The 13,074-nt window shown below is 43.2% G+C and overlaps 1 protein-coding gene across 2 annotated transcripts in view; it reads left to right on the forward strand.

The window, feature by feature from the left end:
- Nucleotides 1-13,074, forward strand: part of CNOT9 (CCR4-NOT transcription complex subunit 9) — a 28,440-nt gene that overhangs the window by 12,830 nt on the left and 2,536 nt on the right. The window contains exons 2-8 of one of the 2 annotated variants that reach the window (XM_062191983.1): nt 667-846; nt 3,975-4,090; nt 6,377-6,486; nt 9,769-9,878; nt 11,257-11,355; nt 11,565-11,656; nt 12,457-12,981. In XM_062191983.1, coding sequence (XP_062047967.1) covers nt 667-846; nt 3,975-4,090; nt 6,377-6,486; nt 9,769-9,878; nt 11,257-11,355; nt 11,565-11,656; nt 12,457-12,502 — 753 coding nt within the window. In that variant the 3' untranslated portion in view covers nt 12,503-12,981. Of the gene's footprint in view, nt 1-666; nt 847-3,974; nt 4,091-6,376; nt 6,487-9,768; nt 9,879-11,256; nt 11,356-11,564; nt 11,657-12,456; nt 12,982-13,074 lie in introns of those variants that run through there. The other variant, XM_062191974.1, reaches the window with a different exon arrangement.

Consider the following 13,074-nt stretch of genomic DNA (forward strand, 5'->3'; position numbering starts at 1 on the left):
TATTTATTACTTTTCTGCTTTAAAACAGCCCAGCAGTAAACATTCTGGCATACCTTCAGTACAACCCAATTGGGATATACTAAATGTAGGATTAATTTCTTTTTTTATTATTATTATTTTTTTAAATTTATTTTTATTTTTGACAGGCAGAGTGGATAGTGAGAGAGACAGAGAGAAAGGTCTTCCTTTTTGACGCTAGTTCACCCTCCAATGGCCGCTGCGGCCGGCACATCTCACCAATCCGAAGCCAGGAGCCAGGTGCCTCTCCTGGTCTCCCATGGGGTGCAAGACCCAAGGACTTGGACCATCCTCCACTGCCTTCCCAGGCCATAGCAGAGAGCTGGCCTGGAAGAGGGGCAACCGGGATAGAATCCGGCGCCCCAACCGGGACTAGAACCCGGTGTGCCGGCGCCACGAGGCGGAGGATTAGCCTGTTAAGCCACGGCGCCGGCCATTTTCTAAACATGGAATTATTAAAGAGTGTGTGCATTTTAAGTTTTCATCTATTAACTGCCAAAGAGATTGAATTAGTTTACATCAAATATGGGTATTTAGGAAAACTCTCCTGGTATTTATATGAAACATATATTCCCTTTAAAGCATTATTACACTGTAAGACTTACATTGACTCTAATAAACTCATTTTTCCTTTGTTTTTGTCTGAAGCCCGTGCCTACTGCACTGGCTCAAGTGGATAGAGAAAAGATCTATCAGTGGATCAACGAGTTGTCTAGTCCTGAGACAAGGGAAAATGCTTTGCTGGAGCTAAGTAAGAAGCGGGAATCTGTTCCTGACCTTGCACCCATGCTATGGCATTCGTTTGGTACTATTGCAGCACTTTTACAGGTGAGTGTATGTCCATGAATGGCAATTCAGCCCTGTTCTCACACTTGTATACTTCACTACTTTTACTCAAATCATTCTGAAGACTTCAGGGTGATTCTTTAAACATTTGTAAGAACCTGTTTAGAAAAGCCTAAGATGTTAAATTGCAGATTTTTGGATTCTACCCAAGAGATTCAATTAAGTCAGCCTGAGGTGGGCCCTAAAATCTGTTTAAACAGGTATTTCCCCCACCTCCAAGTGGTTTTCATGTGAATAGTCTAAGAACTACCCTGAGAAACATTGCTTTTGGAGTACTGAGGGGCCAGAGCTGTGACGCAGCCAGTGAAGCCACCACCTGCAGCGGCAGTATCCCATTTAGCTTACCCAGTTCAAGTCCTGGCTGCTCCACTTCCAATCCAGCTCCCTGCTAATGTGCCTGGAAAAGTGGTTGAAGATGACCCAAGTGCTTGGGCTCCTGCAGCCGCGTCAGAGACCCAGATCTTGCTGTGACTTCAACTTGGACCAGCCCTGGCCATTGCAGCCATTTGGAGAGTGAATCAGCAGATAGAAAATTCTTTCTTTCTCTCCTCCTCTCCCTCGCCTGTTCCCTTTCCCTCCCTTGTCTCTCCTTCTCCCTCTCTCCCTGACCCTCTCCATTTCTCTCTCCCTTTTTGTCTGTAACTCTGCCTTTCAAATAAATAAAATAAATCTGAATGGATGAAATCGGAAGCAGACATTTAACATGGCAGTTAAGATGCCTGTATCCCACATCTTTGGAGTACTTAGATTCAACCTCCACCTCCAGCTCCAGCTCCTAACTCTAGCTTCCTGCCACCCATATAGGAGACCTCAATTTCATCCTGGCTCCAGCTTTGGCCCTGGCCCAGTCCTAGCCATTACAGACATTTGAGAAGTGAATCAGCAGATAGGGACTCTGTCTCTCTGCCTCTCAAGTAAATAAAAGCAAATGGAATTGTGTTCAGCAAATCATGACATTTTGACAGAGACTGCTGTCTGTACATGTCCTCATTCATAGACTCATGGTTCTTTTGTTTTTAAGATTTATTTATTTATTTGAAAGAGTTACACAGAGAAGGAGAGGCGGGGGGGGGGGGTGGTGTGTCTTACATCTGCTGGTTCACTTCCCAATTGGCCACAAAGGCTGGAGCTGTGCCGATATGAAGCCAAGAGCCAGGAGCTTTTAGGTCTCCCATGCAGGTGCAGGGGCCCAAGGACTTGAGCCATCTTCTACTGGTTTCCTAGGCCATCACAGAGAGCTGGATCAGAAATGGAGTAGCCAGGACTCAAACTGGTGCCCATATGTGATGCCAGCACTGCAGGTGGCGGCTTTACCCACTACACCACAGTGCTGGCCCCTAGAGGCATTTGTTGCCTAACCAAACTCAAATTTCCTTGAGTCACAACAGTTGACTTAACACCTTACTGGCCCACGCTTGCATTGTTACAACTTAGAGTGGGTTGCTGACAAAAAGAGAAATTATAAAACTCTAGGAATCCACCAAATGCCTCAGCAGTTATAAGATATAAGAAGAGGCCGGCGCCGTTGCTTAACAGGCTAATCCTCCGCCTTGCAGCGCCGGCACACCAGGTTCTAGTCCCAGTTGGGGTGCCAGATTCTATCCCGGTTGCCCGTCTTCCAGGCCAGCTCTCTGCTGTGGCCCGGGAGTGCAGTGGAGGATGGCCCGAGTGCTTGGGCCCTGCACCCGCATGGGAGACCAAGAGAAGCACCTGGCTCCTGGCTTCGGATCAGCGAGATGCGCCGGCTGCGGCGGCCATTGGAGGGTGAACCAGCGGCAAAAAGGAAGACCTTTCTCTCTCTCTCTCTCTCTCTCTCTCTCACACACACACACTATCCACTCTGCCTGTCCAAAAAAAAAAAAAAAAAAAACTATATAAGAAGAGATTATAGGTAAACACAGTTGCCACTATAGAAATCTTTCTAGAAAAACACATAGAACTATGTTAACTACTTAGTCAAGTATGTTTGCAATAAAAGGGTAGGAGCATTGTTTATTTTCTTTTTTAAGGTTTATTTTATTTTATTTTTTATTTTTTTGACAGGCAGAGTGGACAGTGAGAGACAGAGAGAAAGGTCTTCCTTTGCTGTTGGTTCACCTTCCAGTGGCCGGTGCACCGCGCTGATCCGAAGCCAGGAGCCAGGTGCTTCTCCTGGTCTCCCATGCGGGTGCAGGGCCCAAGCACTTGGGCCATCCTCCACTGCCTTCCCGGGCCATAGCAGAGAGCTGGCCTGGAAGAGGGGCAACCGGGACAGAATCTGGCACCCCGACTGGGACTAGAACCCAGTGTGCCGGCGCTGCAAGGCGGAGGATTAGCCTGTTGAGCCACGGCGCTGGCCCTTATTTCAAAGTTAGAATTACAGAGAAAGAGAGGGAGAGATCTTCCATTTGTTGGTTTACTCCCCAGATGACTACAATGGCCAGGCTGGGCCCGACTGAAGCCAAGAGCCAGGAGCTTCTTCTGGGTCTTCCACTTGGATGCAGGGGCCCAAGCACTTGAGCCATCTTCTGCTGCTTTCCCTTTAGCAGGGAGCTGGATCAGAAGCGGAGTAGCTGGGACTCAAGTTGGTGCCCACATGGGATGCTGGTATTGCAGGTGGCAGCTTTACTTGATACACCAGAATGCCAGCCCGTTTGTTTATTTCTACTCCTTTGGTGGTTCAATTCTGTTGGGATCTATGGAATTAAGAGATTGAGGGTCAGGGGGTCTGTGGTGTAGTGGGTAAAGCCGCTGCCTGCAGTGCCAGCATCCCATACGAGCACTGGTTCAAGTCCACTTTCGATCCAGCTTTCTGCTATGGCCTGGCGAAGCAGAAGATGGTCCAAGTCCTTGGACCCCTGCATCCACATTGGAGACCCGGAAGAGGCTCCTGGCTCCTGGCTTTGGATTGGCTCAGCTCTGGTTGTTGCAGCCATTTGGGGAGTGAACCAGCAGATGGAAGACCTCTCTCTCTCTCTGTCTCTGCCTTTCCTTCTCTCTCTGTGTAGCTCTTTCAAGTAAATAAATATTTTAAAAAAGAAAAAATTTGGGGTTTTAGGTTTTTTGTTTGTTACCTTAGCAATGTGGGAATTAATTTTTGATTAATTATTTCTTGTTTCTCTGTTTTTTAGGAAATTGTAAATATTTATCCATCTATCAACCCACCTACCTTGACAGCACACCAGTCTAACAGAGTTTGCAATGCTCTGGCATTACTGCAATGTGTGGCATCACACCCAGAAACCAGGTAAATGCTTTGTGTGAGTCAGTGAGGAAAGTGTCTGTTGAATATGGTCCTAACCCTTTGCTGTGTGATGAGAGGAGGGCAGGCGGTGGGGTGTGCAGTGTATGTGTGGATATGAATCTTTAGGACTCTAACTTCCTTCGTACCCATACCTAGCAGTGCGCTGAAAGAGCGGTGTTGATGAGTCAGGTATTTTCACTGTGGTTGAGATTCCTCTTAGGACACCTGCATGCCATCTGTGAGTGCCTGGTTCCAGTCCCAGCTGTGCTTTTGGTCCAGCTTCTTGCTCATGTGCATCCTGGGAAGCAGCACATGATAGCTTGAGTACTTAGGTTCCTGCTACCCACACAGAGGACTTAAACTGAGTTCTAGGCTCCTGGCTTTAGCCTGGCCCACCTGCAGCTGTTGTAGGCAGTCTTTTGCAGAATTCGGCACAATGGTTAAGACACTGCTTGAGATAGCAGTACAGTTTGGTCTCAAACCCGAGCCAATCCCAGCTTCCTGCTAATGCACACCCTGGGAAGCAGCAGGTGATGGCTAAGTACTTGGGTCCGTGCCAGCCATATGGCTTCAGCCTGGTTCACCCCGAGCTGTTGTGGTCATTTGAGGAGTGAACCAGTAGATGGGAGATCTCTGTCTGCCTTTCAAATACAATTTTTAAAATCTTAGGTATTGCATCTGCTACAAAGTGTAACTACAAATAATAGGCTGTTATCCATATTAGTTGCCTAACATATTAACAGTAGATTAAACTGTTTTCCTGTTGATTGAAGTATCTGAAATGTTCTAACCATAATGAAGAAAGCACATTTAAGCACAGCAGCAGACCTGATAATGACTCCTTTGTTTTGTTGACCTGCCACCTGTGAATATTATATTAAATCATGAATTAGGTGATGGGGGTAATTTAGAAGACTCTTGGGCACTTACTAACATTTATGACCTACTCTTAAAATCTGCAGTTGTATATTTTAAGTTAACCAATTGAAAAGTACTTAGTCTGATTACATGGAAAATCATGTTTTTGTATTTTTTTTTTAAGACTTACTCTGTTTATTTGAAAGGCTGAATGCCAGAGGGAGAAACAGAGAGAAAGAGCTCTTTGATCTGCTGGTTCACTCCCCTAATGACTACAATGGCCAGGGCTGGGCCAGGCCAAAGCCAGGAGCCTGGAGCACCATCTGGATCTCCCACGTGGCTAGCAGGAGCCCATGTATTTAGGCCATCTTCTGCTGCTTTCCCAGGCACATTAACAGGGAACTGGATTAAAAGCAGAGCTGCCAGGACTTGAACCAGTTCCTCAAACCCTGTTCTTTTAATCATCCTAATATAGACTGGAGTTTTTCAGTGATGCCTCCATTGACAGTTTGTGCTCAGTAAGTCTTTGTAGTGGAAGGATAAGGACAGGAGGATACTGTCCCGTGAATTGTGAGATATATAGCTGCATCTCTGGCTTCTGCCCACTGGATGCCGATAGCGCTCAGTAACCTTTAGTTATGATAGCCTAAAATGTTTCCAGATGGTACCACATGCTCCGTAGGGGGCAAAGTTGCCCTGTTTAAGAGCCATTGGTTGTGCCGGCGCTGTGGCTCACTAGGCTAATCCTCCGCCTGTGGTGCCGGCACCCCGGATTCTAGTTCTGGTTGGGGTGCCGGATTCTGTCCCGGTTGCTCCTCTTCCAGTCCAGCTCTCTGCTGTGGCCCGGGAAGGCAGTGGAGGATGGCCCAAGTGCTTGGGCCCTGCACCTGCATGGGGGACCGGGAGGGAGTACCTGGCTCTTGGCTTCAGATCGGCGCTATGCGCCGGCCATGGTGGCCATTTAGGGGGTGAACCAATGGAAGGAAGACCTTTCTCTCCGTCTCTCTTTCTCACTGTCTAACTCTACCTGTAAAAAAAAAAAAAAAGAACTATTGTTTGGTCCAAGACCTTGGGCCCCTGCACCTTCGTGGGAAACCTGGAAGAGGTTTCTGGCTCCTGGCTTTGGATCAGCACAGCTCCAGCCTTTGCGACCAGTTGGGGAGTGGACCAGCAGATGGAAGACCTCTCTCTCTACCTCTGCCTCTCTGTAACTCTGCCTTTCAAATGAATAGATCTTTAAAAAAAACAAAAAAACAAAAAACAACATTGATTGACATTGATTGTAGCCAATGACCAGTAACATTCTCTCCTAAGGAATCCTTGCTCTGGCATGTTCTATAGGTCATAGAAAATTAACCACTAGGAAATCTTAATGTTCAAGAGCCTTAGAACTCAGCTCTGGACTCTGAATGGGATTATTTTTTCTTCCAGGTCAGCATTTCTTGCAGCACACATCCCACTTTTTTTGTATCCCTTTTTGCACACTGTCAGCAAAACGCGTCCCTTTGAATATCTTCGGCTCACCAGCCTTGGTGTTATTGGTAAGTTACAGAAGCCTAAAATCCTCATTCTGTCCATTTGGGTGTTTTAGTCTTGCCTCCAGGGGCTTTTTTTTAACTTCTGTCTTTGAGATTGTGCCATTGTGTCAGGAACATGCTGACTCTTCTAAGGAATCATTATTATGTTTTTAATAAGCTGTGAGACCCAATGTCTGGGATTCAATTCCATATAAAATATGAAAACATTTACAGAATTGTAGAGAGGCTGGCGCTGTGGCTTAACAGGCTAATCCTCCGCCTTGCGGCGCTGGCGCCCTGGGTTCTAGTCCCAGTCGGGGCGCCGGATTCTGTCCCGGTTGCCCCTCTTCCAGGCCAGCTCTCTGCTATTGCCTGGGAGTGCAGTGGAGGATGGCCCAAGTGCTTGGGCCCTGCACCCGCATGGGAGACCAGGAGAAGCACCTGGCTCCTGGCTTCGGATCAGCGCGATGCACTGGCCGCAGCAGCCATTGGAGGGTGAACCAGCGGCAAAGAGGAAGACCTTTCTCTCTCTCTCTCTCACTATCCACTCTGCCTGTCCAAAAAAAAAAAAAAAAAAAAAAGAATTGTAGAGAGAGAGAGGAGTAAAAAATAATAACCTGATCAGCAAATATTATTATAGGAGCAAGAATTTGGATTTGAACTTACTTTCTCCTTCTTTGTGTGAGTGTGGTTGATCATTCTTACTTCTAAGCAATTCTCCCATAACTCCAGACTTTAGCTTCTGCTATTTCACACAAAGTTAAATTTTTTCATTCCCAAGTAAACATTTCTTCAGACATTTATAAGGAGAGGTGTGTGTAAAGTATTTTTTACTCAAGAAAATAAGGTCAGCCAGTGCCACGGCTCACTAGGCTAATCCTCCGCCTTGCGGCGCCGGCACACCGGGTTCTAGTCCCGGTCGGGGCACCGAATTCTGTCCCGGTTGCCCCTTTTCCAGGCCAGCTCTCTGCTGTGGCCTGGGAAGGCAGTGGAGGATGTCCCAAGTGCTTGGGCCCTGCACCCCATGGGAGACCAGGAGAAGCACCTGGTTTCCTGCCATTGGATCAGCACAGTGCGCTGGCCGCAGCGCGCGAACCGCGGCGGCCATTGGAGGGTGAACCAATGGCAAAAGGAAGACCTTTCTCTCTGTCTCTCTCTCTCTCACTGTCTACTCTGCCTGTCAAAAATTTTAAAAAAATTAAAAATTTAAAAATTTAAAAAAAATAAGAAAATAAGGTATCAGTTGTTTGAGAATTTCAGACTCTTGGAGAGTTGAAGAACTATCTTCAGACTTCTGGCATGAAATACATTCAAGAAGACTTCTTCTCCAAATCACTCTTCCTTTCTTTGATGTCTTTCTCATAGTTTTGTTATTTGGTTTTTGGTACTGAACAAAAAACAAAAGCACTGATTACGCAACTTTATTTTGTTGGCTTATTGTTTTATGTTATGTATGTTCCCATACCTCTGAGTATGATCTATGAATCAAGAAACTATAAATGTTTGGTGTCTCCATGACATTTTTGTTAGGAATGTTTTATTCTCCTTTTAAGGAACAACTACTATGTCATATACTCCAAATAAATGCTACTGCTTGCATCTCCCCCCAGATGATGCTGTAATTAGAAATCTCACTCTGATACATTCTTTTCTGCTTTTTAATTATAAGAGTTTCTCATGTATTATTTAAAGCATCGACATAATTCCAGCCAAAATAAGACGTTTTTAGATCCTTAACTCTCTCCTCTCCTGTCTCTGTTGTTCTGTCTGACAAATATATATTTTTAAAATTAAAAATCTGTCTGGAATGCCTGTATCCCATATCAGAGTGCCTAGCTCTCTTTGAGTCCCAGCTTTGCTCTTCAGTTCCAGCTTCAGCTAATGTGCACCCTGGAAGATTATCAACTCGAGTAGATGGGTCCCTATCACATGTATAGAAGATCTGGATTGAGTTCCCTGGCTGTTGCAGGCATTTGGGGGAGTGAACCAGGGAGTGGAAGATGTCTCTCCCTGTCTAACTCTTTCAAATAATAAATAGATATATATTAAGGAAAAACAAAAACATAGGCCTACAAAGGGCCTACAAAGGGAAAGTAACTATTATACAGATGAAGTTGTTGTAGAACCAGGATCCAAGTGTGTCCCTGTTTCTTGTGTATAATTGTTTTTCTCTTGAATGTAAGGTACAATGTTTGTGCTCTTTGGGAGGATAAAGGGCAATTATCTACAGAGTAATAGTGTTTATGCCCATTGTGGAAAAAAGATCCAAATTGGCACCGTTACTTTGCTACCTGGGAATGTGCTTTAATACTGATAAAGAGGGGCGGGTGCCGTGGCAAAGTAAGTTAATCCTCCGCCTGCGGCGCTGGCATTCCATATGGGCAACAGTTCTAGTTCTGGCTGCCCCTCCTCCAATCCAACTCTCTGCTATGGCCTGAGAAAGCAGAAGAAGGCCCAAGTGCTTGGGCCCCAGCACCCATGTGGGAGACTGGGAAGAGGCTCCTGGCTTCAGCCGTTACAGCTATTTAGAGAGCTAACCAATGGAAGGAAGAGTTTTCTCTCTGTCTCTTCTTCTCATTGTCTGTAACTCTACCTCTCAAATAAATAAATAGAAAAATACTGATGAAGAATTCTCTTCACTTACCTAAAACAAGTGCAGAATGGATTGGTGATATTATTCTAAGATTGTCTACCAAGGGGCCGGCGCTGTGGTGCAGCGGGTTAACACCCTGGCATGAAGCGCTGGCATCCCATATGGGCGCTGGTTCAAGACCCGGCTGCTTCATTTCTGATCCAGCTCTCTGCTATGGCCTGGGAAAGCAATTAAGGATGGCCCAAGTCCTTGGGCCTCTGCACCTGCATGGGAGACCAGGAAGAAGCTCCTGGCTCCTGGCTTCAGCTCCGGCCTTTGCAGCCATTCGGGGAGTGAACCAATGGATAGAAGACCTCTCTCTTTCTCTGCCTCTCCTCTCTCTGTGTAGCTCTGACTTTCAAATAAAATAAATCTTTAAAATGGAAAAAAAAAGATTGTCTACCAGGAATGATGATAATGTTCTTTAGATGATTGACTGCTGCTGACTACATGATTGACAAACTTGGTATCTCATCTTTCAGTGTAGCTGATAGTCAACTTGTGCTTTTTCTTCTACCTTTTTTTCTTTTTAAACATATACAGGAATCTGATTCCTTGTCATAAAAACCACAGTTTGTGTTCTCTTAATTTAAATTCCCAGGATTCATTAGGTGAACAAAGTTAATTTTAACTGGAAACCCCGTCTGAAGCAATTTTGTTTGTATTTTCTTTAGGGGCCCTCGTAAAAACAGATGAGCAAGAAGTAATCAACTTTTTATTAACAACAGAAATTATTCCTTTGTGTTTGCGCATTATGGAATCTGGAAGTGAACTTTCTAAAACGGTATGTGCCTCTTACAGAGTCTACGTTGTGTTTGGGTCTTGCGCTGCAGATTTGTGTTCGTGGCATAGTTTTTCACCTTTCTTCAGCATTTTGAACCTTGTATGAATTGTTTTTCTCTTGAATAGAAATTATGATAAAATGATCATTTAAAAACCCCTACCACTCTAAAGGATATCTAGTTAAACACTAAATGTATCTCTTTCTTCTGAACCCAGTTCTCATCCCACCCCATAGACAGACTTATATTATGTGACTTGTTTGTTGTCTTCAGTGTCTCCAAATATGGAACTGTACCTCACATGCTTACTTTTCTAATTCTAACATTCATTGTTTTCCTATCACTCTCAGCTTTTGATCTTTTTATTTCTGTTTGCTTCCATTAAAATTGTGTATCTCTTCCTGACAGCAGTTTTTACCCCTTCACTGCTTTTCCCTTATCAGATAGGATGGGGTTAATTGCGGCTTTTTTTTTTTTAAGCCTCCAAGGGAAGCCCGATTGTTGGTCGCATTGATGTTGTTTTGGCTGTGGGATGTAGCTTTGTTCATGTCGGAGAACATTTATAAATTCTAAGTTCTTAGGTAGAAGAGCTTTTATATGCAATTTTTCTGAGCATTTGGGCACCTAACATCCTCACGTGCCACTTTTGGAAATCTGAGATCTTAAGATTTTGTTTGTGCTTTTCAGTGCTTCTACCCCTAGAAATACTAAGGACATAATTATGAATGCATGAATATATAGCTATAATAATGTATACACATCCTACATAATACTGAAATGTTAGAAATAATGTAAAGAAATCTTAATAAGTAAATAATTCATGTTATGTCTATGTAATGTGCAAATACTAAAAATATGAATGTTGGGCAGGCATTGTGATACACAGTGAGTTAAGCTGCCATTTGGGGCACTCACATCTCATGTCAGAGTTGCTATTTTGAGATCTGGTTACTCTGCTTCCCATCCAGCTTCCTGCTAACACACCTGGAAGACAGCAGCTGGTAGCCAGAACACTTGGGTTTCTGTCACCCACATGGGAGACCTGGATGGAGTTCCAGGCTTCCAGCTTCAGCTTGGCCCAGCCCTGGCTGTTTCAGGCATTTGGGGAGTGAAGCAGCAGATGGAAGATTTCTCTGCTTTTCAAGATGAAAATAAATAAATAAGCAAACATTAATAAAAAATCAAAAGCATGTAAACAAGAAATTCTTTTTTTAAAAAAATCATATGTATATATATTGGAATGATAGAGTATATTGTGTATAATGTGCAAGAGTTTCTGCTTGCTTAGGTCTGATTGATGGTCGTGCCTGGGAAAATGAACATTTGATTGGGAGACAAGTGTGAGCGACTTTTTGGCTTTATTAATTTTGTTTACTCCAGGTTGCCACATTCATCCTCCAGAAGATCCTCTTAGATGACACTGGGTTGGCTTACATATGTCAGACATATGAACGTTTCTCCCATGTCGCCATGATCTTGGTGAGTTCTTTCATTTCTACTCCTTTGCAACTACTTCTGCTCACTCAGCTTAGTCCCTTTGCAGTTGGCACTAAGCAGCTTGTTTGCTAACTAGAAATAACAGTTCTGGAACCTTGTATAATGACTCTGACTGTCTGATCTGATGTCAATTAGAATTATTTTGTTTTGTGTATTTTTTCCTATCTCTCCCCCTGTTTGGGGGGAAACAGGGTAAAATGGTCCTGCAACTATCCAAAGAGCCTTCTGCCCGTCTGCTGAAGCATGTAGTAAGATGTTACCTTCGCCTCTCAGATAATCCCAGGTAAACACTTACAGGATTTGTAGACTTTTTAGGGAAATACTCTCTTGAGTGGCTTCCCTATCTCATGCTATATAGCTCCTGTATCTTTAGAACAGGGAAAGAATACAACTGTATTTAGTTTATCTGGAATAGAATTTAAATTCCTTTTAAAATTTGAAGTGCTGAATTTAAAAATCCATCAGGGTTCTATCTTCCACTGTAAATCTTTATGCTATTCTTAAATTCCGGAGAATTCAGACAGTTTCAAGGGAAGCCTTGTGGTTTCAGCTTTGTGTTGTAACTCCACTTGGTCAGAAAGAGTTGTGTACTTTCAAAGGTCTCTTAGAAAGAAATAGCCCAGAGGACTCAAATTGTTTCCAGTTCTCTCCTTGATTCCTGTAAAGTCCTTAGAAATAATTATTTTATTTTCCTGTGTTCATAATCTTTCTGCCAGAAAGCATACATTGTAGATATAATGTACTTTAGAAATGTTTGACCTTTTGCTATGCAAATTCATAATTCATGCTGAAAGCCAGTTCCTCAGATTCTGCTAAACCACATAATGGAGTGATTTCTGTATTCCTAGGAATAGTGAAAGCTTGATTTAATGTGAACATAGTCTCCGGTCCCTGAGGTTATTTAAGCCCTACCTGTTTCTTTTGAGCATTTTGTTCTGTTCTTCAGTGGTTCCTGTTTTCACCAAAGGTTGAAACTGTGTTTAAAATTCTACTTGTATGATGCAAACAAATCTGAGCACAAAAGCTATAACTTTGTTTAGAATAACTCTAGTGCTTTAAGTAGTTAACATTTGCCTTTTTTAGGTTTTCAGATTTGACTTTCTGCTGGTCATCTTTTCAAAGAAAATGAAACATTTTAAAGTTCAACTGATAATGCTGCTACCATAGTTATGTTTTTATTGCTCATCTCTTATTAAGGTTTTAAAATACAAAAGTGAAGCAATTTCTGTAATGATAATGTTAATTTAGTGTAGAAATTTTCAAACTATAAGTGAGGTCCTATCCTCTGTTACTGTACGGATTTTTGAAATATTTCATTTACTATAACCCATTTATTTCTAACATAAGTATTTTATCAACATTTACTGTAATAAATCAGAAAGCAGTTTGAATTGAAGTAAACTGTTGCACCATCTTATTCCATTTTGCTTTTTCTTGAAATTCTGCATTGGGGGTATCATTTTGAGAATGCTTGCAGACTACCGATCCTGAAGATTTCTGAGCCTCATCGTGGTAGAAACTTTAGAGAATTTTAAAAGCTTCTTAATGTTACTTGACAGAACCATAGATTCCCAGGATACTGTGTGTGTGTATGTATATATAATATATATATATATATATATATATATATCTAAGAAGGGGTTCTTCCCTGTCCCCAAAATGTGGGTTTATGTGTTGGTCTCCCTGGTTGGTTTGTTTGTT

This window comes from Lepus europaeus, chromosome 1 (assembly GCF_033115175.1).
Source record: "Lepus europaeus isolate LE1 chromosome 1, mLepTim1.pri, whole genome shotgun sequence".
Taxonomy (NCBI): domain Eukaryota; kingdom Metazoa; phylum Chordata; class Mammalia; order Lagomorpha; family Leporidae; genus Lepus; species Lepus europaeus.